Below are 27692 nucleotides of genomic sequence, written 5' to 3'. Positions count from 1 at the left end.
TTCATTCATAACCCTAAGCACAGGAGCCTAACTTGAAACATCAAAAATCTGTGCCACTTTTTAAAAGGACAGTCATTATTTAACATCCGAACCACGGATGTGCTTATGTAAAAAGGAATTAAGAAAGGAAAATCCCTACTGTCAAGCTATTCTCTGTTATCCAAAATAATGAAACTGTATTTCTAACTTTTAAAACAGCAGTCTGAAATGCAGGGTATACTGAGGTTGCACTGACTTAAGATTTAGTTGACTTCAGCATTTTCTTTTATGTGGTCATGTGAACAAAAATAGCCACGTGCTATTTATGCAGCTGTTGGTTGAGCAGCTAGCGTCGAATTCCCACGCCTTTCTCAGGAGAGAAAATTATTTTTCTGTATTTCTAATGTCTTGACAAAGTATAATCTCCGTTGGTTTGTGTCAGACAGCTTTTCTCAGTGAGACAGTTAAACACAGCTATTGGGAAGCTTTTATTTTTAGTGTGACAATTTGAGGCATTTCAATGCAGTCAAGTCTATCGTACTATAATGTGTGTTTAGTTCAGATGACGTGATTGCCTGTTAATATCTAATACAATGTATCTAAGGAAAATGCTGTAACATTTTATATGTTAGTCATAATCATTACAAAATACACAATTTTGGTTTTGAGGCCTATTTTATTCCTATTGAATGTGAATTCTAATTTTATCTTTTAGCATTGTGGCAATTTGCACATGTGTATAGTTTATTAGTCTGTCAATTTAATAGTAACATGCAGCTATTTAGCATATGTCATATGGTTCATTACTGGATTTTTTTATTTGTATTTAATATTAATTAAATGACATTTTGCATAACAGAATGATAATAACTAAAAAATAAAAAAACACATTGAGCTCATTCCAGACATTTACAAAAGGGGGTCATACACTCAGAACACACAATACAGCACGCTTAAGACTAGCCATTCTTACACAGACAAGTACCACCAATGTCAGATCACAAACCACATATACATTGAAACACACGATTAACCCACAAATCAACACTTAGGACATCAACAAAAGACAGCCCAAAGACTGTACTTAAACCAAACCGTTTGTAAATACTAGTTGTAAGGCATATTTACAAGAAGTGCTTCTCAATAGTAGCCCAAAAGACTGCACAAAAACAGCCCAAAGACTGTTCCATTTTCAAGAAGCCAAAATACACTAAATTCACTACATTTGGCTGGCAGAACACCAAAAATCGCTATGCATATCTCCATTTATAAAAGTGTGCAAAATAGGATCCTTTTTATGTCCATATTTTAATTCCATGGGGTACTGAGTCACCAAGGAAGAAGTTCGTTTTTTATACCTAAACCTATTTAGTTATCCCCTCTAGGGGAGCCGACTGATTCTATTCACATCACATTATGGTATCTCCAAAAAGCAACACATTCTCCGACGTGTGCTTGAAACAGGCATGCCAAAAATATTTCAGAATATACAATATTATATGCAAAGTAGCAGTTAAGTAATGTGCCGTTTATAAAAAGTAGAGCAAAGTCTCCTCATTACCTGCCTACACAAATTGCAATTCATACATATACTCCCTTATATTCCCATATCACTATATATCACTGTATCACTTTATCACTTTGCATCACATTATCACTTTATCACTTTGTTTCACTTTATCACTTTATCACTTTGTATCACTGTATCATGTTATATCACTTTTTATGTCTCACATTGTATGTCACATTATATTACTTTATATATCACTGTTACATCACATTTTATCTCACATTTATATCTCACTGTTATATCACGTTATATCTCACGTTTATATCACTTTATATCCACGTTTATATCTCACTTTGTATCACTTTATATCTCACTTTATATTTCACTGTATATCTCACTTTATATTTCACTGTATATCTCACTTTATATTACTTCACTTTTTTTATATATTTCACTTTATCTCACTTTATCTTTGCAGCCGGGCCGGCGCACTTCTCGCACCATCTCACAAATGACCTTACTGAGCATAGGTCTCCAGATTCTAACTGCCAAGTTCTGAATGACCCAACAGTCGTTTTTAGAATACTCACGCCAAAAATGTTCTCAGTCAGGAGCTGTAAACATTTGCAGGATCAAACCAGGAAGACCAGAAATATACTGGGCTGCAGAGACAGAGAATCCCCAAAATCCCCATGCACAGAGTACCTCCTTAGTAGAGTCCTGTCCTGTCCTCCTCAGTGGATTCCTGTCTCCTGTCAAGATCACTCCCTTGGATAGCCGCTTCTCTGATGAGGGCCACGTTGAGGCGCCATTTGTAGAGAATATAAACCTTCTCAGGGGTCTTTTAAACCAACAAAGAAGAGATTGGCACAGAACCTGTAATATAAAAGATATCTTTATTAACCTCAGATGAGGGAGACTATGTCACACAGTACCCTCAGGAACTGTAGGAGGCAGTCTGAAGACTACAGAAAACAGGGGCCTTATATATGCTTAGGTTTACATAATCAGCAAAAAACCAAGGGGAGGTCCTGGCATGTGTAAGGATGCAACATGACTAATATGGGTATACAAGATTTGCTTGCTCAACAAAGTGGGAGGAGAGTCATTTCTCCTTACATCAGCAAGAATAACCCGACAGTTATAACATAAGAGCAGGTGCATTCTACTAGCTAGGCCCCTCTGAGCATGTGCAAGGCTCTGGAAGAGGGAAACAACGCATGGCGAGCACATGGCTACCTAAAATGGCTGCCAAGTACAAAATGGCTTTCAGCTCATGCTAACAGATCCCTGCAATCTTTAACAGTCCCAGGGTCACCCCCCCTGGCTCAATCCCCTTAGACTCTAAGGCAATAACTTACTCGAGTAGCGATCTCATCTTCTTCACCCTGCAATAATGTGCCCTCCGATAGAGCCAGGTGCCTCCCCAAGCGACCTTTCGAAGGTCTGTCCCTACTGTGACTTCCCATTACTCTCCCATCCCAGCCCAGTTTGGTTACCTCCCAGGCATACTCTGCCCATTCTACCGATGAAATCATTACTGCAGCCCTTGTAAACACACGCTCTATAGTTAAACATAAGTATGAGATACTAGAGTTTGTCACAGAACATGACCTTGATGTTCTTTTCATAACCGAAGCATGGACACACTCCTCATCAAGACCCAATCTCACTACGGCTACCGCTGAGGGTTATGTAGCCTGTCGTCAGGACAGACCCAATAAGAAGGGTGGCGGGCTAGCAATAATCTATCACAGAAAATTCTCAGCTAAAATAGACAATATACCATATCAGACCTGTGAAGCATTGAGCTTCTTCTTCCTGCTAACCTCCTCCCAAACTTTTAAGGGTATTTTACTATATCGGCCCCCAGGATCTCGGACCCTGTTTCTTTCTACTCTGAGCACCATGCTGAAACCCTTGGCTGCTGAAGAACCATCTCTCTCTATTTAATGCGATTTCAACTTTCATCTTGAAAATCACGCTGACAACAATACGATCATGTTACTTTCAGAATCAGAGAGACGCTGGTTCTTTCACAGCGGGTATCCAACCCCACGCTCATAGCCGGACACACTCTTGATGGCCTTTCCTCCAACTCTTCAACCATCTCCTTAAAGAACATTCTTCCCTTGGCCTGGACAGACCATCATGCGGTCATATTCTTTATCCATATTAATAGAAATCTGACACCCAGTGCTCTCTCAGGCCCCCCCCATAACAATCAAAGCTTGGAAAAGCACAGATCCTGAGCTCCTTAAAGCACATTTATCCTCAAATCAACCAGAAGCTTACCCAGATCCCAAGTTAGCATCATCAGATTATTCTAATTGGCTGCATAATGCTTTTAATCTGTTGGTGCCAAAAAAGACTTTCTCGAAAAATCGCTGCTCTCCATCGGCCCCCTGGTTCTCTGAACCCCTTAGAGCTCAGAAGAAATTGTGCAGGAACCGCTAAAGACAATCGCGTAAAAACTATAAAGAATCACTTAACAAACACAAATTGCTGATCACACAGGAGAAAAGTAAATATTACATCGCACAAATTGAATCTGCGCATGACTCCAACAAACAGCTTTACGAGGTTGTAGCTAAACTATCAGGACAAGTCTCAAATTGCAATCTAGCTCCATCACACTGGCTAATTATTTTTTTGAAAAGGTGAATGATATTTACAGCAAATTCTCTTCTCACACCCAAACGAATTCTTAGCCTTTTAATCTTGACCCCATTAAATACTCTCCCTCGCTAGCGCAATTTGAGAGCACCATTCTCGACCAGATCTCAAACCTAATCGCCACTATCAAGTCTGCTACTGACCCTTGCCTGCCTTCAGTACTCAAACCACTAGCTGACCTAGTTGCACCATCACATTCTATCATCTGTAATGCAATGTTTCCATCAGGCATCTATCCAAGAATTTATTATATCATATATTGAAGATCACCAACTCTTGGATGACACTCAATTTGGCTTCTGTAAAGGCCACAGAACAGAAACAGCGCTTATCAAAGCATCAGAAGACATTAGAATTATTCTCGATCAGGGAGGGATGGCTGTCCTCATACTGCTGGATCTCTCAGCTGTCTGTTGTCTGTTGTCCTCAGCGCCGAGACACCCAGGGTATTTGCGCACTCTACAAATCTCATAAGTAAATAAATAAATAAAACAGTGCGACTATGCACCCTCTCGAGTTCAACCACCTTAGCCGTGAGTGTTTCCCTTTTTTCTTTTCGCTCTCTGGATTCTGCCGCCGAGATGGCTATCAGTTCCCCTCGCACTACTGCTTCAAGAGCACACCATAGCGTGGTTAAGGGTGTGTCTGGCTTATCGTTGGTGGTGAGGTAGTCAGTGATACTCTTGTGTAACTGTTGGGACACCCCTTTTCTTTGTAGTAGGGTCTCCCGCAGTTGCCACCCCCCCCCCAGTTGTCTTAGTCCGGGGGACCGTTATAGTCACTAACACAGCGTCATGGTCGGAGAGTGCAGCTGGGGTGATGTCTACTCCTTCGACTAGCGTCTTGATTTCCGAGGATCCAATAAAGTGGTCTAACCTCACGTACATGTGGTACACGTGTGAGTAGAACGAGTATTGAGCACTCTGAGGATGTGCCTCCAGCCATAGATCCACCACTCTCCTGCGGGCCATCCAATTTTTCCCCTCTGCCGATATTGCCCCCGTGGAGCCAGAGCGGTGGCCTGCTCTGTCTGTGTCTGGGTCCATGACCAGGTTAAGGTCGCCTCCCACCAGTATGTGCCTTTCTTGGGGTCTCAAGACCTCTGACATGGCTCCCCTGAGAAAAGTTTCCTGATTTGAGTTAGGGACATAAAGGGATCCAATGACCATGGGAGTGCCCTCCACCCTCACACTATATGCCAACAGCCTGACTTTAATTTCTGCCACTTTATCACCCACCGTGCCCTGGAAGTGCCTCGCAAACAATATAGCTAACCCTTGTCAGTAGTAGAGGAATAAAACTGTTGAGGAAATGCCGGGATCTCATTCTTTGCCAATCTTTGGACAATAGGTGCGTTTCTTGCAGGAGACAAAATCGAAGCAGCAGAGTGCTCTAAGTATGACAATATAGCTGGTCTCTTAATGGGATTATTTAGCCCCTTTACATTAAGGGTGATACCTTTCAGGGTAGATCCCGCCAAAGTGGCTGCGTGAAGAGGGACTGTATTGTCATTGGTGGTCTCCCCCTAGTAAGCACCTCTCGTGGATCCTCTCCATGCGTGGCACACCGGTTCCTTCCCTCCACCCCCTCAACCACTTCCCCGCTTCCCGAAGCCCAACAGCCCTCCCCAAACTGAGTCCCTTCCCTGTCTACTCCGCCCAACACCCCCTCACCCCCCTTCCTAACTCCAACTGAACATTCCCAACAAAGTACCATAGTCCACTGCCTGCCTACCAAGATCGCAGGCAAATGGTGAGTAATCAGGAAGATATAACAATAAGTAGGGGAAAGTAATGGATCAAGTTCTGATCCAGTTGGGCTCAAATTGCCATTCAAGGAAAAATGAGAATGGAAGGTCCAGCCACAGTCAAAGCCCCGAGACAGTAAATAACAAAACGACTGAGCTGTTCCTAAAGGAGAGAGTAGGAGAAGGGAACGGTCAAGAGGGATGGAGGGGATAGTGCTCAGTGGAGGACTACCCTGGGTATCCAATTTGTTGGATATAATGGCCTCACACACCCTTGCGAGTGTCATGCTTCATCATCAGCAGTGCTCCTCGTTGGGCAGGCGGTGCAATGTCCAACCGGCTCACCTCAAAGAGGGGCTCTTTAGCAGAGATCTTTTATCCAACTGCCTATGGGTGAAGTGTGGGTGAGGGGCCAGAGAGAGTGGATAGTGTGGGTGAGGATAAAATGTGGCACAAGGTACCGGAGAACAGTTTATTCTGGTGGTCCTCTGCCGCAAGTAAAAACAGAAGGTAGTCTGTAATCGCTGGAACTTAGGTTTCCAAGTCACGATACAGGACTAGCGTGCAATTAGTGTGGTCAACATGTTTCTCGCCTTAGTACATTGACTGCGATTCTTCAGGACCTAATAAATAACTACGATCACAAAAACATGATCTATCAAAGTATAAGTTTACAATAAAGTTCATCGGTTGTACTACCTGAATGGCACTGCTCTTGCCTAAGGAAAGACAAAGGAGATCATTACCACAGGTAAGTGACAACAAGTAATCAGGAAGAGCCTGTAACCCTGAGAACCCCGGCCCCCGCCACCCCTCTCTCCAGCCAGCTGTGAGTCTGTGCATGTATGTCCCCAAATGCGGATCCAGGTTATTCAGGAGATGAGGTGTCTCGAGTCACCGCTTCTAGGGCCGACGCCCGTTCCTACGTCATGGTTGTCTGGTCAGGTTTCAGTTCCTCTTCGGGTGAGCGTCTGTGGCGCACTGTTTGCCATCCTCTGCCCAACAACCATTGGGAATGACTAGGGAAGGTGTCTGGGTCACTGTGTTCAAGGCCCAGGAGCGCACAAGTCTCTCGGAGGGATCTCATCTGGTGATGCGCGCCGTTCCATATAAAGATCAATCGGAAAGGATGGCCCCAGGAGTAGGGTATTCCCTTATCTCTTAAGAAGGTATTCACTTCCTTGAATGATTTTCTCTTTTGGAGAGTGATGAAGGCCAAGTTCTGAAAAAGAACTACGGGGTGTCCTTGATGTTGAAGAGGCTGCTTCAATCTCGCCTCCCGGAGGATGCGCTCCGTCAATGGAAAATCCGGTAAGAAGGCGAGAATGTCTTGGGGGGGGGCTGGTGCCTGTCTCGCCAAGCCCACCCTGTGCGCACGATCAATGCGGGTCTCGAAGTACGGACCCTCACTGAGGATCTCCCGAAATAAGCCCTGTAGGTAGTGGGCAATATCCTCCCCCTCCGTTTTTAACGGGACTCCACGGACCCAGATGTTATTGCACCTCAACCTGTATTCTAGGTCCTTTGCATGTGGTTGTAGGTCCACCTGTTGGTCCTTAAGGTGGTCCTGTTGTAGTTAATCCAGCTCCTCGCTTCTTGTGTGATCATTGTCCTCAATGGTGGCTACTCGCTCCCCCAGCTCATCAACATTGCAACATATTTCCTTCTCTTCTCCTGCTACCTCTTGCTTGAGTGTGTGAAAATCCTCCTGGAGAGTGTTAAAAAGTGTCTCTAGAAACGCTTGGGTGATCGGCACTTTCCCGTCCCCATGTTCTGCATGCTGTTTAGGGGCAAGGGGTGTGTGATTTCCCCTGTCTCCCGCTACGGGGCCTTTGATAAGCATGTCTTTTAGTGAGCGGTCCCCTTTCTTATGTGTTGTGGACATGGTGAAGCTCCCGAGCCTGGTTGTCTGTTCCTGACTCTCTCCGGCACCTATGGGGTAGTCTCACTGTGGGCCATGCACTGGATCAGCCACTGAGCTCACCCCCTCTCCAGAATCGCAAATTCCTTGTCGTGTGTCAGCTCGTGCCTGGGGCACCGTGGAGATCTTGGGTCACAACCCTCTTCCTACCAAGATTTCGGGAGCTCAGAGTACTTCAGCGGGACCGCTTGTCTCCCCATGTACTTTCCCACTAGCTCTGGCTGTCCGTACCGCAATTTGGGAGGTTGGCGGGCAGGCTCAGATCCACTGCACTCACTTGGTCTTGTAGCTGCGTGCTGGGAGGTCGCATGTTTGTCCCGCTGTGGCAACTGCTGTCCTGGGCCTCATGGGGGTTCCGGCTCCCTCCTTTCACCTAAGAAGGTTCTCTGTGGCTCCCAATCCTGGGAGCTGGGGGGTCTCAAGAGCTGTTTTGTGGGCCCCTGGGTTTATGCGCCCATTGCCCTGTGCTTCTTGCTGAGTGTAGATTGCAGGCCGGCTGCCTACTGCAGCTACGGGCACCTCACCCTTGCCCGTGAGGGCCCTCCAGCTTTTCCCTCTGGTGCTCCTATACAGGTCTCTAGTCCGCCTCAGCCACTGCTCCTGCCATCAATGGTGGCACACGCACTCCGCTACGGGAGGCGCCCCTGGGGTGTGCTATACCCGCACCCACCTTCTTCCTTCCTCTGCGTGCCACCAGGGGGCTGCTATCAGGGGAGCTGCACTCACCCTGCTCCCGGCGGGTCCGATAGGTCGCACTGATGCCGCTGCACGGATTATCAGCAGCCCCTTGTCTCCTCAGTCCTCACCTCCCTTCCGTTTCAAGTACGTGGCTCTTGCTGCATGTAATTCTGCTGGGGGCTTCGGGTTCCAGTTGATCTCCGCCGTCACTGTTGCGCACTTTCAGGGGTCCCGCGCTGTTGTCCCGCGCTGCGCAGCTAAGATGGGTGGCTCCCGCTCGTGCCCATGTAGGACCAACAGCCCCGGCCTCGATTTTCACCCCACCGCTCAGGTGCGCCTCTCAGCCCTCCGTTGCTCGCTGAGGTGCTCCGGCATATCTTCCGCCCAGCAGTCCTACCACCCACTTATTGTCAGTCAGGGCCGGTGGTCGGCGGGCTGTCACAGAAGCCTTGGTGTCTCCGCAGCTGAGCTCGATCATGCCCAAGTCAGTGCCCGCTCAGCCTGGGTGCCATTTTGTGTCAGCCTGCTGCAGGCCTCATTGGGGTCTTCCGGGGGCGATGTGCCTCCGAAAATGCTCTCAGGCACAGCTCCTCGCCTCCCCTCGATTTTCTGCCAATTTTAAAGCACAAGTGGGGACTGTTATGCTTGAATCGGCTGGGAAGGGGAGCCCTTTGCGAGGAGCCTCAAGGCCCTGTGTCCTCCTAGGTCACCATCTTGGCCACACCCTTCCATTCTCCTGGTTTTAAGTGCATCAGCCATTAAGATACAAAGAGTGGCCAGGCATCATTACACAATGAGCTTCTCTAAACTGGCTTTAACAAACCCTGTCATGTTTCGTATTAAACATGTTGGGATCATACCTCCACACCAGAAACGGTGTGGGAGGTATGATTCCATGCACTGTAAAGCTCCTCCAGAGACGACTCTCAGTGCTCCAGAGACCAGTCTTCTAGACCCAGTCAGCACAACATGACTGATGCCGACCAGAGACATGATTCTGCCCTCCTGCTGCTGAGCCAAGCTCAAGCAGGGGAAGGCAGAACAAATAGGTATCCTGTCACATGGAGCTGTGACCACCTCCCAGACAGGTTTAGTGTATTGGGGCTGGGTGGGAGCGCTTGCCAGCGCCACTCAGTCTGCTTGAGGGCCACATTTGTGCCCTCCATGCATAGTCCAGTTCAAACCAGCTCAGGGAGCTGTTGGCTCCCTCCCTGCGCAAAGCTGGTCAAAGGACATGGGAGTATCCTCCCCACTGTCTGACCCCTCCCCTTGAAGGGACTCCTGAATCGTCCCAGTGCTTTCCATGGGGTACTTAAGTGCTTACCTCTAGGTGGGTCCCTAGATTCATCATGGGACAAGATTAATTTCAAGACACCACTTCTTTGACCGTCTGGGCTCTCTGGACTTTGCTAGACTTCTCTCTGGGCCTCAAGACTGAAACTAGGAAGACTCCTGCTGCTCCTGGTCTCGTCCCCCTGGTCATCTGTTGCAATTTCTGTACCTGTGCCCCATACAGGAACCTTCCAATGCCTGTGGGCATCCAAGACACCTGAAGGAATCTCCCTTGAAGTGAAGGAGTCACTTCCCTGCATCTGCATGCACCGCAACAAAGCTGACCGGTCTGCTGATCCTGAGCTCCAATACACTCCAAAAGGCTCAGAAACACAGGGGGGGGTTCTTCACATCCATCGAGGCCTGCCCCGTATTTTCACCAAGTTTGAGGCCAGTATCCCTCATCAGAGCCGCAGGAACCAAACCCCTGCACACAGTGTTGACTTGCCATTGCAAAGGCTTGTTGGCTTTCTTCCGCCAAGATCTTTGGGCTCTAAGTATCCACCTTTGGATTCCACCAAACACCTTCTCCTTCTCCAGCAGTGGCATCTTCCTGAAATCCTCCATGAGTTTGACTGTGGTTTCCAGCACCACTTCACACCGGCTTCCCTGCTGTAGGTAATGTGGGTACTATGGTATCCACGGGCGGGGTGGCTCTTCAACCTTCTGTCTTCCACAGGATTTTTTCAGGGTCCACTGGGAAGGGTCCTTCTTTAAAATTGCAACTGCGACTTGCACGTTCACTTGTATTGAGCCTACTTTCGTGTTGCCACACTGCACACAGCCTCCGTGGAGTTCCTGGTTAATTACCTCGGGTGGTTCCTTGGGTCCCTGGCACTTCTACGTCTTCAGGGCACAGTCTTGACTCTTAAGTCGTAGTTTGCATACCTCTATTTTAGTATATGGTAACCCCTGTGTATTTGTGCTACTCATCTGTTTTCTTTGCAAAGTATTGTGTGCATTTCGTATATCTCCGGGTAGGAGATACTTATATGTGTTAGTGAGTGTCTTATAATAAATACATATTTTTATAAATACAGTGTGTGCTTCTTTTTCACTTAATCTATACCAATAAGATTATACTCTGGTAAAACAAGCTGCTTTACACTCCTTCTGTACTAAGCATGAAGGCTGCTCTCCACAGCTACCACTTAGAGAGCTTTCTAAGGTTGTCTGAGACCTCCTAAATCACCATAAGGGTTGTCTGGATTAGTGCAGGGCGACCACTTACATAAGCGTGCACAATATACTAAGCCAGCTTCTCACAAATATCTACAGGGATTCTTCACTCACCGACACTCACTCAGTCTGGGAGATCCCTGAAGAGACAGCTGGAAGCAGTGAGACTCATCCTCCGGCATCCTTTTATGCAGGAAGGATCTCCCTTCCTGCACAAAAACAATCCTACTAACAACGCAGGCACCCTTGCACCAATGTGCAAGGGTGCCTGTGTTGGTGCTAGGCGGCACATTGTGCGCAGGTGCTAGGAAAAGAGAGAAAATGCACCTTATTTTGTTAAATACGGTGAATTCCTGCCCTTTCCCTGTCACGCAGCGCAGCAAGGAGGCTTTCTGCACTGTACTGCATGACTTTTTGATTAATGGGCCCCTAAAAGCCTGGTTGCTTTGATCTCACCCTCTTTTTAGGTCTGGCCTTTGAGACCCACTTGCAGCTAGCTGTTTGGTGCAATGGGTCAGTGCACTTTACCCGCTGGTTGCTTTACCCCTCGCCCCTGCTAACTTGTTGAGTGTGCCACATATGTGCAGCTTATACCCTGACGTCGAGGACTGGTCTGCACGCGCCGACACCGTGACATGTAGGGGTGAAACTGTGGCATTCATGAGAACTCTCAAAACAATCCCTGTTTAGTCAAGGATCGGAAATCCGAGCGGGGAGTATTTACCGGATCCGGTAATTACTGGGTGCATTAAATATCTCACCCTTTGTAAAACCTGCCAGAATTTAACAGGGAAAAAGTGTAAGATAGTTGCCAGACCATGTGTGTTTTGTGCTTTCAACACCAAAATCTGCATATTATTCCCCAAAAACTAGTGATAGGTGATACTTATTGCAGCAGATAAATATTATACGCGAGTGTGTGTCTATTTATATGATGTAAAAAAAATAACCGGATTCTGAGACGATTGAATCGCAGGATTATAAAGATTGCTCTGTAATATCTGTGCCTTGTCTCACTTCACATGTCCATGTCACAGTTTTTAAAAATCAACAACATGGACCAGTTTCCTCTACTGCTCATGTTCTTATGCAGTGTTTTCACACTAAGCCTGGACGTAGTTCGCGGTGTTTCGCTATGCAGAACTCCGTGAAGTGACAAAAAAACTCTGAAGTTGTGTGTAGTGCGAACTGCAGTTCGCGCTGATCTTCCTGCCCTTCGGGTAGAAACTCCACCTAAGCAGCAGCTGGTGCACGCCAACTTACTGTGCATGAGTGCAGAAATACTCTGCTGCGCCACGTGGAGTGAAGTTTACGGCGGTTCCGTGAGCCACGCGGAATGCAGAAAATTCCGCAAACTGAAGAGAGTTTAACGCCCAGGCCCACTTCACAGCATGTCCAAGCAGCGACCAATGGGATAAAGTGAGCAACGCCACATCACACAATCCTCTTGTCCCATGTGATGAAACCAAAGTGACACTCACACGTCATGAGATGAAATGAAAGGCACACCCCATGAAGTCATGCACGTTAATATCACATGATTCAATGAAAGTGACACACATCGTCTAAGGCAACCCACGTGACAGAAGCCAGGTCATGCGCTGCCATCACACTCTCCGCAGGGGTGCCACCGCGATACCCCAGCCTTAAGGCTCCTCCTCACAGAAACCAATCTTTGAACTCTTGTGTTGACGTCAGTGAGTGACAGACATTTCTCTGTCCTTTTCCCCACAGGAAGAAGACGCGATAGCGGAGTACCCCGAGAGCATCATGGGGTTCAGGGCACTCCTCACCCTTTGCATCATGTTCACCATCTTGGAAAGCGCCATTTCCGACCGCAGTAAGTGACCTGGTACAGAGGCTAACGGGGGGGGGCATGATTGGGGGGAGGGGGAAGGAGGGCATGATTGGGGGGGTCGTGGTGGGGTTACTGATCAGCACATTTCTAATGTAGTGTCACTGTGACGGGAAGTAGTAGACCCCTACATAACAGGAGAAGTATTGGATGGAGTAAAGAGACATATCTGAATGAAATCTCTGTATTAAATGCAATCAGGACAAGATATAGGCCAGCACACTTAATGCCCCAGAGGATGCTGACCTGAATGTATTGATTATGTAGGGTCTAATGGTTCATGGATTGAAACTCCTGTGGTCGCAGCCAGTATTCACAGTAAAGGGAGGTCCAAGCATGCACAGTCACCCCTGCTGGTAAGATAAGGAATGTTGTAACATGATGTACAAAGTTTTACAGGCTTGAACCCAACGCCACCAGGAGGTGGCAGTGAATGACTCCTATGAGCCAATAGGAGAGAGTATAGAAGTCTGCCAGGAACAAAGAAGCGAGCCGCACAGGATGTAGGGTGACCAACTGTCCTTAAATTTCACGGACCGTCCATGATTTGGACCGCATGTCCATTGTCCACGATTATCCCTTTTACAGACGCCTTTTGTCTGTAATTTTGGGCATTGCAGGGAGTGGCACTGTTCCCCTCCGAAAAGCCTCCGCTCCATGATGGGGGCGCCTCGCACTCCTCCTCGGAGCACAAGAGCAGCTTCACCCGCCCATTGGCATCCTGTAAGGGCTGATGATTGTCATCCTGTATGGGCTGATTGTCATCCTGTATGGGCTGATGATCGAATCCTGTATGGGCTGATGATTGTCATCTTGTATGGGCTGAAGATTGTATCCTGTATGGGCTTATGATTGTATCCTGTATGGGCTGATGGTTGTATCCTGTATGGGCTGATGATTGTTATCCTGTATGAGCTGATGCTTGTCATCCTGTATGGGCTGATGATTGAAATCTGTATGAGCTGATGACTGTATCCTGTATGGGCTGATGATTGTCATCCTGTATGTGCTGATGTTTGTCATCCTGTATGGGCTGATGATTGTCATCCTGTATGGGCTGATGACTGTATCCTGTATGGGCCGATGATTGTATCCTGTATGGGCTGATGATTTTCATCCTGTGTGGGTTGATGATTGTATCCTGTATGGGCTGATGATTGTCATCCTGTATGGGCTGATGATTGTCATCCTGTATGGGCTAATGATTGTCATCCTGTATGGGCTGAAGATTGTCATCCTGTATGGGCTGATGATTGTCAACCTGTATGGGCTGTTGACTGTATCCTGTTTGGGCTGATGATTGTAGTCCTGTATGGGCTGATGATTGTCGTCCTGTATGGGCTGATGCTTGTATCATGTATGGGCTGATGATTGTATCCTGTATGGGCTGATGATTGTTATCCTGTATGGGCTGATGATTGCCATCCTGTATGGGCTGATGATTGTCATCCTGTTTGGGCTGATGATTGTGGTCCTGTATGGGCTGATGATTGTCAACCTGTATGGGCTGATGATTGTCGTCCTGTATGGGCTGATGATTGTATCATGTATGGGCTTATGATTGTCATCCTGTATGGGTTGATGATTGTATCCTGTATGGGCTGATGATTGTCATCCTGTATGGGCTGATGACTGTATCCTGCATGGGCTGATGACTGTATCCTGTATGGGCTGATGATTGTCATCCTGTATGGGCTGATGATTGTCATCCTGTATGGGTTGATGATTGTATCCTGTATGGGCTGATGATTGTTATCCTGTATGGGCTGAATATTGTCATCCTGTATGGGCTGATTACTGTATACTGTATGGGCTGATGATTGTATCCTGTATGGGCTGATGATTGTATTCTGTATGGGCTGATGATTGTCATCCTGTATGTGCTGATGATTGTCATCCTGTATGGGCTGATGACTGTATCCTGTATGGGCTGACGACTGTATCCTGTATGGGCTTATGATTGTCATCCTGTATGGGGTGAGGATTGTCATCCTATGTGGGTTGATGATTGTATCCTGTATGTGCTGATGATTGTCATCCTGTATGGGCTGATGATTGTCATCCTGTATCGGCTGATGATTGTCTTCCTGTATGGGCTGATGACTGTATCCTGTATGGGCTGATGATTGTCATCCTGTATGGGCTGATGATTGTCATCCAGATCCATAGTCAATTTACTGGCTGACCTCCACTCTGGCCTTTCTGCCAAAATTAGAGTTTCCACTAACGGAAGGTGCACTGACGTGTTTGCATCTGAAAGGGGAGTCCGACAGGGATGCATATTGGCACCACTACTGTTCACGCTATATGTGAACGCTCTAGAGCCCGCCCTAAGGGGCGTTACAAGCGACATCCCACGTGCAGGGGAACAGGGCATACCAGTTCTTCTGTACGCGGACGATGCGGTTCTACTAGCTCGAACAGGGGTGGGGCTTCAACGACTTTTGGACGCCTTTGAATCCTTCATGGGTTCCTTAGACCTGAAAATAAATGCGAAAAAATCTCAGGTTATGCTCATGGGCCGGGCCTCAAGGAAATCTTTCCACAAAACCTTTTTCTGTGGCCAGGAAAAGCTTGTTCGCATCACCTCTTTTCCCTACCTGGGGATCACCTTTGATGAGAAAGGTAGTTGGGGTCCCCACGTAAAAAACAGAGTAGCCACGCTGGCCAGAACTTCCGCTGCCCTCCATGGGTTTTCTAAAAAACTGGGGGGTAGGCCAATGGCAGCTATCAGTAAAATATATAGAGCTAAATGCATCTCAGTTGCATCATATATTGGGTCATTGTGGGGTTATAAGGGAGTTGATCCCATTCAGACAGCGGAAAACAAATTTTTTAGATCTGTTTTGGGTGTCCCGCAGTCAACCCCGTCCTATACCGTCCATCTGGAATTAGGGGAAGGCTACATCGCTGATTTGATTAAAACAGCACCTTTAATCGCTTGGCTTAAGATGTGGCCTAATACTGAAATTCCCCTGAATCATACTATAATGAGGGACTGTTTGACTCTAGATAATGTACATAGGATTGGATGGTTGATGTACATTAAGGATAGCTTTTCTAGGTTGGGGAGGCCCGAACTATACTCTGTCATTGACTCTGTAACATCCAAAGACGTCGTTTACACCAAGGTGGCTATGAAGGAGCTCCTCTCCCTGGAGAGGGAAGAAACCGAGCTGAAGAAACCCAGTGTCAGGGCCAGTCTTTTGCTGGCTATACCTATTGGTCCTGACAACTACCTCAACGTGGTGACTCATCCCTACCACAGGTTCATTTTAACCCGTTTTCGACTTAATTTGATTCATTTTAACTTGGTTTTTTTTCCTGTGTGGAGCACCCCTGAAAAGGCTCCGCCCTGTTCTTGTGATCATTTTTCGGAGCAAAGTACAATGCATTTTATAATGTTCTGCAGTTATTATAACGATGCTCGAAAGTTGTTTCTTGTACCTATACTCAAGGAAGCAGGATTTATCTTAGTCAGACCTGCTCTTATTTACTTACAAATGTTACAAACTCCCAGGATCATGTTTTATGTGGCAAGCTTCCTGGTGAGAGCTATAAGAAGCAGGAACATCAGACTTAAAAATGCGCCTACCTCCTTTTGTAGCCCAGACTCGCATATCAACTAGTCTGGCTGCTGGTAATTTTCGGTCAAGAATCTTAGATTATATTGTAACAGGGCTTGTAGATACCTTACTCTAATATCCATGTGGGGACACACCTAGGAAAATTTGCACCTTTTTCTGCACTTTAGCACTTTGCACTTTAGTACCTCGTAACTTGTACTAATATTTTATCTAAGAAACATAATATGGTGTACAATGATTTTAACTAAAATGTTTTTTTAAATGTTTTTTAACTGTTTTTACTCATGGTATTTGTTGTTTGTGATTTCATGCCATTGTCTTTGTATGATATTAAGTTATCGCAATAAAGAATTTTGACTGACTGACTGATTGTCATCCTGTATGGGCTGATGATTGTTTCCTGAATGGGCTGATGATTGTATCCTGTATGGGCTGATGATTGTCATCCTGTATGTGCTGATGATTGTCATCCTGTATGGGCTGATGATTGTCATCCTGTATGGGCTGATGAATGTATCCTGTATGGGCTGATGATTGTATCCTGTATGGGCTGATGATTTTCATCCTGTATGGGCAGATGATTGTCATTCTGTATGGGCTGATGATTATCATCCTGTATGGGCTGATGATTGTCATCCTGTATGGGCTGATGTTTGTCATCCTATATGGGCTGATGATTGTTGTCCTGTATGGGCTGATGATTGTCGTCCTGTATGGGCTGATGACTGTCAACCTGAATGGGCTGATGATTGTCGTCCTGTATGGGCTGATGATTGTTATCCTGTATGGGCTTATTTTTGTATCCTGTATGGACTGATGATTGTCATCCTGTATGGGCTGATGATTGTATCCTGTATGGGCTGATTGTCATCCTGTATGGGCTGATGATTGTCAACCTGTATGGGCTGATGACTGTATCCTGTATGGGCTGATGACTGTATCCTGTATGGGCTGATGATTGTCATCCTGTATGGGTTGATGGTTGTATCATGTATGGGCTGATGATTGTCATCCTGTATGGGCTGATGATTGTATCCTGTATGGGCTGATGATTGTCATCCTCTGTAGGCTGATGATTGCCATCCTGTATGGGCTGATGCTTGTCATCCTGTATGGGCTGATGATTGTCATCCTGTATGGACTGATGACTGCATCCTGTATGGGCTGATGATTGTCATCCTGTATGGGCTGATGATTGTCATCCTGTAAGTGCTGATGATTGTCATCCTGTATGGGCTGATGACTGTATCCTGTATGGGCTGATGACTGTATCCTGTATGGGCTTATGATTGTCATCCTGTATGTGCTGATGATTGTTATCCTGTATGGGCTGATGATTGTAATCCTGTATGGGCTATTGATTGTATCCGGTATGGAATGATGATTGTATCCTGTATGTGCTGTTGATTGTATCCTCTATGGGCTGATGATTGTATCCTGTATTCAGCTGATATTTGTATCATGTATGGGCTGATGATTGTCATCCTGTATGGGCTGATGATTGTATCCGTAAGGGATGATGATTGTATCCTGTATGGGCTGATGATTGTCATCCTGTATGGGCTGATGATTGCATCCTGTATGGGCTGATGATTGTATCCTGTATGGGCTGATGATTGTTATCCTCAATGGGCTGATGATTGTCATCCTGTATGAGCTGATGATTGTCATCCTGTATGGGATGATGCTTGTATCCTGTATGGGCTGATTGAATCCTGTATGGGCTGATGATTGTAATCTGTATGGGCTGCTGATTGTATCCTGTATGGGCTGATGATTGTCATCCTGTATGGGCAGATGATTGTCATTCTGTATGGGCTGATGATTATCATCCTGTATGGGCTGATGATTGTCATCCTGTATGGGCTGATGATTGTCATCCTATATGGGCTGATGATTGTTGTCCTGTATGGGCTGATGATTGTCGTCCTGTATGGGCTGATGACTGTCAACCTGAATGGGCTGATGATTGTCGTCCTGTATGGGCTGATGATTGTTATCCTGTATGGGCTTATTTTTGTATCCTGTATGGGCTGATGATTGTCGTCCCGTATGGGCTGATGATTGTTGTCCTGTATGGGCTGATGATTGTCATCCTGTATGGGCTGAAGTTTGTCATCCTGTATGGGCTAATGATTGTCATACTGTATGTGCTGATGATTGTATCCTGTATGGGCTGATGATTGTCATCCTGTATGGGCTGATGATTGTCATCCTGTATGGGCTGATGATTGTATCCTGTATGGGTTGATGATTGTATCCTGTATGGGCTGATGATTGTCATCCTGTATGGGCTGATGATTGTATCCTGTATGGGCTGGGATTATTGTATCCTGTGTGGGCTGATGATTGTATCCTGTATGGGCTGATGATTGTCATCCTGTATGGGCTGATGATTGTTGTCCTGTGTGGGCTGATGATTGTCATCCTGTATGGGCTGATGATTGTCATCCTGTATGGGCTGATGATTGTCGTCCTGTATGGGCTGATGATTGTCGTCCTGCATAGGCTGATGATTGTCGTCCTGTATGGGCTGATGATTGTCATCCTGTATGGGCTGATGATTGTCATTCTGTATGGGCTGATGATTGTCATCCTGTATGGGCTGATGATTGTCATCCTGTATGGGCTGATGATTGTCATCCTGTATGGGCTGATGATTGTATCCTCTATGGGCTGATGATTGTCATTCTGTATGGGCTGATGATTGTATCCTGTATGGGCTGATGATTGTCATCCTGTATGGGCTGATGATTGTGGTCCTGTCTGGGCTGATGATTGTCATCCTCTATGGGCTGATGATTGTCGTCCTGGATGGGCTGATGATTGTCGTCCTGTATGGGCTGATGATTATCGTCCTGTATGGGCTGATGATTGTCATCCTCTATGGGCTGATGATTGTATCCTGTATGGGCTGATGGTTGTCATTCTGTATGGGCTGATGATTGTCATTCTGTATGGGCTAATGATTGTATCCTGTATGGGCTGATGATTGTCATCCTGTATGGGCTGATGATCGTATCCTGTATGGGCTGATGATTGTCATCCTGTATGAGCTGATGATTGTCACCCTGTATGGGCTGATGATTGTATCCTGTATGGGCTGATGATTGTCGTCTTGTATGGGCTGATGATTGTCGTCCTGTATGGGCTGATGATTGTCATCCTGTATAGGCTGAATATTGTCATCCTGTATGGGCTGATGACTGTATCCTGTATGGGCTGATGATTGTCATCCTGTATGGGCTGATGATTGTATCCTGTATGGGCTGATGATTTTATTCTGTATGGGCTGATGATTGTCATCCTGTATGTGCTGATGATTGTCATCCTGTATGGGCTGATGACTGTATCCTGTATGGGCTGATGACTGTATCCTGTATGGGCTTATGATTGTCATCCTGTATGGGGTGAGGATTGTCAGCCTATGTGGGTTGATGATTGTATCCTGTATGGGCTGATGATTGTCATCCTGTATGGGCTGATGATTGTCTTCCTGTATGGGCTGATGACTGTATCCTGTATGGGCTGATGATTGTCATCCTGTATGGGCTGATGATTGTTTCCTGTATTGGGCTGATGATTGTGTCCTGTATGGGCTGATGATTGTCATCCTGTATGTGCTGATGATTGTCATCCTGTATGGGCTGATGATTGTCATCCTGTATGGGCTGATGACTGTATCCTGTATGGGCTGATGATTGTTTCCTGTATGGGCTGATGATTGTCATCCTGTATGTGCTGATGATTGTCATCCTTTATGGGCTGATGACTGTATCCTGTGTGGGTTGATGATTGTATCCTGTATGGGCTGATGATTGTCATCCTGTATGGGCTGATGATTGTCATCCTGTATGGGCTAATGATTGTCATCCTGTATGGGCTGATGATTGTCATCCTGTATGGGCTGATGATTGTCAACCTGTATGGGCTGAAGATTGTCATCCTGTATGGGCTGATGATTGTCAACCTGTATGGGCTGATGATTGTCGTCCTGTATGGGCTGATGATTGTCGTCCTGTATAGGCTGATGATTGTCGTCCTGTATGGGCTGATGATTGTCATCCTGTATGGGCTGATGATTGTCATTCTGTATGGGCTGATGATGGTCATCCTGTATGGGCTGATGATTGTTTCCTGTATGGGCTGATGATTGTATCCTGTATGGGCTGATGATTGTCATCCTGTATGTGCTGATGATTGTCATCCTGTATGGGCTGATGATTGTCATCCTGTATGGGCTGATGAATGTATCCTGTATGGGCTGATGGTTGTATCCTGTATGGGCTGATGATTTTCATCCTGTATGGGCTGATGATTGTTATCCTGTATGGGCTTATTTTTGTATCCTGTATGGACTGATGATTGTCATCCTGTATGGGCTGATGATTGTATCCTGTATGGGCTGATTGTCATCCTGTATGGGCTGATGATTGTAAACCTGTATGGGCTGATGACTGTATCCTGTATGGGCTGATGATTGTATCCTGTATGGGCTGATGATTGTCATCCTGTATGGGTTGATGGTTGTATCATGTATGGGCTGATGATTGTCATCCTGTATGGGCTGATGATTGTATCCTGTATGGGCTGATGATTGTCATCCTCTGTAGGCTGATGATTGCCATCCTGTATGGGCTGATGCTTGTCATCCTGTATGGGCTGATGATTGTCATCCTGTATGGACTGATGACTGCATCCTGTATGGGCTGATGATTGTCATCCTGTATGGGCTGATGATTGTCATCCTGTAAGTGCTGATGATTGTCATCCTGTATGGGCTGATGACTGTATCCTGTATGGGCTGATGACTGTGTCCTGTATGGGCTTATGATTGTCATCCTGTGTGGGCTGATGATTGTCATCCTGTGTGGGATGATGATTGTATCCTGTATGTGCTGATGATTGTCATCCTGTATGGGCTGATGATTGTAATCCTGTATGGGCTATTGATTGTATCCGGTATGAAATGATGATTGTATCCTGTATGTGCTGTTGATTGTATCCTCTATGGGCTGATGATTGTATCCTGTATTCAGCTGATATTTGTATCATGTATGGGCTGATGATTGTCATCCTGTATGGGCTGATGATTGTATCCGTAAGGGATGATGATTGTATCCTGTATGGGCTGATGATTGTCATCCTGTATGGGCTGATGATTGCATCCTGTATGGGCTGATTGGATCCTGTATGGTCTGATGATTGTAATCTGTATGGGCTGCTGATTGTATCCTGTATGGGCTGATGATTGTCATCCTGTATGGGCAGATGATTGTCATTCTGTATGGGCTGATGATTATCATCCTGTATGGGCTGATGATTGTCATCCTGTATGGGCTGATGATTGTCATCCTATATGGGCTGATGATTGTTGTCCTGTATGGGCTGATGATTGTCGTCCTGTATGGGCTGATGACTGTCAACCTGAATGGGCTGATGATTGTCGTCCTGTATGGGCTGATGATTGTTATCCTGTATGGGCTTATTTTTGTATCCTGTATGGACTGATGATTGTCGTCCTGTATGGGCTGATGATTGTCGTCCTGTATGGGCTGATGATTGTCATCCTGTATGGGCTGAAGTTTGTCATCCTGTATGGGCTAATGATTGTCATACTGTATGTGCTGATGATTGTATCCTGTATGGGCTGATGATTGTCATCCTGTATGGGCTGATGATTGTATCCTGTATGGGTTGATGATTGTATCCTGTATGGGCTGATGATTGTCATCCTGTATGGGCTGATGATTGTATCCTGTATGGGCTGGGATTATTGTATCCTGTGTGGGCTGATGATTGTATCCTGTATGGGCTGATGATTGTCATCCTGTATGGGCTGATGATTGTTGTCCTGTGTGGGCTGATGATTGTCATCCTGTATGGGCTGATGATTGTCATCCTGTATGGGCTGATGATTGTCGTCCTGTATGGGCTGATGATTGTCGTCCTGCATAGGCTGATGATTGTCGTCCTGTATGGGCTGATGATTGTCATCCTGTATGGGCTGATGATTGTCATTCTGTATGGGCTGATGATTGTCATCCTGTATGGGCTGATGATTGTCATCCTGTATGGGCTGATGATTGTATCCTCTATGGGCTGATGATTGTCATTCTGTATGGGCTGATGATTGTATCCTGTATGGGCTGATGATTATCATCCTGTATGGGCTGATGATTGTGGTCCTGTCTGGGCTGATGATTGTCATCCTCTATGGGCTGATGATTGTCGTCCTGGATGGGCTGATGATTGTCGTCCTGTATGGGCTGATGATTATCGTCCTGTATGGGCTGATGATTGTCATCCTCTATGGGCTGATGATTGTATCCTGTATGGGCTGATGGTTGTCATTCTGTATGGGCTGATGATTGTCATTCTGTATGGGCTGATGATTGTATCCTGTATGGGCTGATGATTGTCACCCTGTATGGGCTGATGATCGTATCCTGTATGGGCTGATGATTGTCATCCTGTATGAGCTGATGATTGTCACCATATATGGGCTGATGATTGTATCCTGTATGGGCTGATGATTGTCGTCTTGTATGGGCTGATGATTGTCGTCCTGTATGGGCTGATGATTGTCATCCTGTATAGGCTGAATATTGTCATCCTGTATGGGCTGATGACTGTATCCTGTATGGGCTGATGATTGTCATCCTGTATGGGCTGATGATTGTATCCTGTATGGGCTGATGATTGTATTCTGTATGGGCTGATGATTGTCATCCTGTATGTGCTGATGATTGTCATCCTGTATGGACTGATGACTGTATCCTGTATGGGCTGATGACTGTATCCTGTATGGGCTTATGATTGTCATCCTGTATGGGGTGAGGATTGTCATCCTGTATGGGGTGAGGATTGTCAGCCTATGTGGGTTGATGATTGTATCCTGTATGGGCTGATGATTGTCATCCTGTATGGGCTGATGATTGTCTTCCTGTATGGGCTGATGACTGTATCCTGTATGGGCTGATGATTGTCATCCTGTATGGGCTGATGATTGTTTCCTATATTGGGCTGATGATTGTGTCCTGTATGGGCTGATGATTGTCATCCTGTATGTGCTGATGATTGTCATCCTGTATGGGCTGATGATTGTCATCCTGTATGGGCTGATGACTGTATCCTGTATGGGCTGATGATTGTATCCTGTATGGGCTGATGATTGTCATCCTGTATGTGCTGATGATTGTCATCCTTTATGGGCTGATGACTGTATCCCGTATGGGCTGATGACTGTATCCTGTATGGGCTGATGACTGTATCCTGTATGGGTTTATGATTGTCAACCTGTATGGGCTGATGATTGTCATCCTGTGTGGGTTGATGATTGTATCCTGTATGGGCTGATGATTGTCATCCTGTATGGGCTGATGATTGTCATCCTGTATGGGCTAATGATTGTCATCCTGTATGGGCTGATGATTGTCATCCTGTATGGGCTGATGATTGTCAACCTGTATGAGCTGAAGATTGTCATCCTGTATGGGCTGATGATTGTCAACCTGTATGGGCTGATGATTGTCATCCTGTATGGGCTGATGATTGTCGTCCTGTATAGGCTGATGATTGTCGTCCTGTATGGGCTGATGATTGTCATCCTGTATGGGCTGATGATTGTCATTCTGTATGGGCTGATGATTGTCATTCTGTATGGGCTGATGATGGTCATCCTGTATGGGCTGATGATTGTTTCCTGTATGGGCTGATGATTGTATCCTGTATGGGCTGATGATTGTCATCCTGTATGTGCTGATGATTGTCATCCTGTATGGGCTGATGATTGTCATCCTGTATGGGCTGATGAATGTATCCTGTATGGGCTGATGATTGTATCCTGTATGGGCTGATGATTTTCATCCTGTATGGGCAGATGATTGTATCCTGTATGGGCTGATGATTGTCATCCTGTATGGGCTGATGATCGTATCCTGTATGGGCTGATGATTGTCATCCTGTATGAGCTGATGATTGTCACCCTGTGTGGGCTGATGATTGTATCCTGTATGGGCTGATGATTGTCGTCTTGTATGGGCTGATGATTGTCGTCCTGTATGGGCTGATGATTGTCATCCTGTATAGGCTGAATATTGTCATCCTGTATGGGCTGATGACTGTATCCTGTATGGGCTGATGATTGTCATCCTGTATGGGCTGATGATTGTATCCTGTATGGGCTGATGATTGTATTCTGTATGGGCTGATGATTGTCATCCTGTATGTGCTGATGATTGTCATCCTGTATGGGCTGATGACTGTATCCTGTATGGGCTGATGACGGTATCCTGTATGGGCTTATGATTGTCATCCTGTATGGGGTGAGGATTGTCAGCCTATGTGGGTTGATGATTGTATCCTGTATGGGCTGATGATTGTCATCCTGTATGGGCTGATGATTGTCTTCCTGTATGGGCTGATGACTGTATCCTGTATGGGCTGATGATTGTCATCCTGTATGGGCTGATGATTGTTTCCTATATTGGGCTGATGATTGTGTCCTGTATGGGCTGATGATTGTCATCCTGTATGTGCTGATGATTGTCATCCTGTATGGGCTGATGATTGTCATCCTGTATGGGCTGATGACTGTATCCTGTATGGGCTGATGATTGTATCCTGTATGGGCTGATGATTGTCATCCTGTATGTGCTGATGATTGTCATCCTTTATGGGCTGATGACTGTATCCCGTATGGGCTGATGACTGTATCCTGTATGGGCTGATGACTGTATCCTGTATGGGTTTATGATTGTCAAACTGTATGGGCTGATGATTGTCATCCTGTGTGGGTTGATGATTGTATCCTGTATGGGCTGATGATTGTCATCCTGTATGGGCTGATGATTGTCATCCTGTATGGGCAAATGATTGTCATCCTGTATGGGCTGATGATTGTCATCCTGTATGGGCTGATGATTGTCAACCTGTATGGGCTGAAGATTGTCATCCTGTATGGGCTGATGATTGTCAACCTGTATGGGCTGATGATTGTCGTCCTGTATGGGCTGATGATTGTCGTCCTGTATAGGCTGATGATTGTCGTCCTGTATGGGCTGATGATTGTCATCCTGTATGGGCTGATGATTGTCATTCTGTATGGGCTGATGATTGTCATTCTGTATGGGCTGATGATGGTCATCCTGTATGGGCTGATGATTGTTTCCTGTATGGGCTGATGATTGTATCCTGTATGGGCTGATGATTGTCATCCTGTATGTGCTGATGATTGTCATCCTGTATGGGCTGATGATTGTCATCCTGTATGGGCTGATGAATGTATCCTGTATGGGCTGATGATTGTATCCTGTATGGGCTGATGATTGTAATCCTGTATGGGCTATTGATTGTATCCGGTATGGAATGATGATTGTATCCTGTATGTGCTGTTGATTGTATCCTCTATGGGCTGATGATTGTATCCTGTATTCAGCTGATATTTGTATCATGTATGGGCTGATGATTGTCATCCTGTATGGGCTGATGATTGTATCCGTAAGGGATGATGATTGTATCCTGTATGGGCTGATGATTGTCATCCTGTATGGGCTGATGATTGCATCCTGTATGGGCTGATTGGATCCTGTATGGTCTGATGATTGTAATCTGTATGGGCTGCTGATTGTATCCTGTATGGGCTGATGATTGTCATCCTGTATGGGCAGATGATTGTCATTCTGTATGGGCTGATGATTATCATCCTGTATGGGCTGATGATTGTCATCCTGTATGGGCTGATGATTGTCATCCTATATGGGCTGATGATTGTTGTCCTGTATGGGCTGATGATTGTCGTCCTGTATGGGCTGATGACTGTCAACCTGAATGGGCTGATGATTGTCGTCCTGTATGGGCTGATGATTGTTATCCTGTATGGGCTTATTTTTGTATCCTGTATGGACTGATGATTGTCGTCCTGTATGGGCTGATGATTGTCGTCCTGTATGGGCTGATGATTGTCATCCTGTATGGGCTGAAGTTTGTCATCCTGTATGGGCTAATGATTGTCATCCTGTATGGGCTGATGATTGTCATCCTATATGGGCTGATGATTGTTGTCCTGTATGGGCTGATGATTGTCGTCCTGTATGGGCTGATGACTGTCAACCTGAATGGGCTGATGATTGTCGTCCTGTATGGGCTGATGATTGTCATTCTGTATGGGCTGATGATGGTCATCCTGTATGGGCTGATGATTGTTTCCTGTATGGGCTGATGATTGTATCCTGTATGGGCTGATGATTGTCATCCTGTATGTGCTGATGATTGTCATCCTGTATGGGCTGATGATTGTCATCCTGTATGGGCTGATGAATGTATCCTGTATGGGCTGATGGTTGTATCCTGTATGGGCTGATGATTTTCATCCTGTATGGGCTGATGATTGTTATCCTGTATGGGCTTATTTTTGTATCCTGTATGGACTGATGATTGTCATCCTGTATGGGCTGATGATTGTATCCTGTATGGGCTGATTGTCATCCTGTATGGGCTGATGATTGTAAACCTGTATGGGCTGATGACTGTATCCTGTATGGGCTGATGATTGTATCCTGTATGGGCTGATGATTGTCATCCTGTATGGGTTGATGGTTGTATCATGTATGGGCTGATGATTGTCATCCTGTATGGGCTGATGATTGTATCCTGTATGGGCTGATGATTGTCATCCTCTGTAGGCTGATGATTGCCATCCTGTATGGGCTGATGCTTGTCATCCTGTATGGGCTGATGATTGTCATCCTGTATGGACTGATGACTGCATCCTGTATGGGCTGATGATTGTCATCCTGTATGGGCTGATGATTGTCATCCTGTAAGTGCTGATGATTGTCATCCTGTATGGGCTGATGACTGTATCCTGTATGGGCTGATGACTGTGTCCTGTATGGGCTTATGATTGTCATCCTGTGTGGGCTGATGATTGTCATCCTGTGTGGGATGATGATTGTATCCTGTATGTGCTGATGATTGTCATCCTGTATGGGCTGATGATTGTAATCCTGTATGGGCTATTGATTGTATCCGGTATGAAATGATGATTGTATCCTGTATGTGCTGTTGATTGTATCCTCTATGGGCTGATGATTGTATCCTGTATTCAGCTGATATTTGTATCATGTATGGGCTGATGATTGTCATCCTGTATGGGCTGATGATTGTATCCGTAAGGGATGATGATTGTATCCTGTATGGGCTGATGATTGTCATCCTGTATGGGC

At 45.8% G+C, this 27692-nt stretch overlaps 1 protein-coding gene across 1 annotated transcript in view; it reads left to right on the top strand.

Moving 5' to 3' along the window:
* LOC147725694 (uncharacterized) overlaps positions 1-27692 on the top strand; it is an 80421-nt gene that overhangs the window by 26566 nt on the left and 26163 nt on the right. The window contains exon 2 of the mRNA XM_086964481.1: positions 12757-12862. Within this exon, the coding sequence (XP_086820607.1) occupies positions 12793-12862 (70 nt within the window). The 5' untranslated portion in view covers positions 12757-12792. The remainder of the gene's footprint in view (positions 1-12756; positions 12863-27692) is intronic.

Source organism: Lissotriton vulgaris, chromosome 3_2 (assembly GCF_964263255.1).
Source record: "Lissotriton vulgaris chromosome 3_2, aLisVul1.2, whole genome shotgun sequence".
NCBI classification, from domain to species: Eukaryota; Metazoa; Chordata; class Amphibia; order Caudata; family Salamandridae; genus Lissotriton; species Lissotriton vulgaris.
This window is presented reverse-complemented; position numbering and strand designations above follow the sequence as displayed.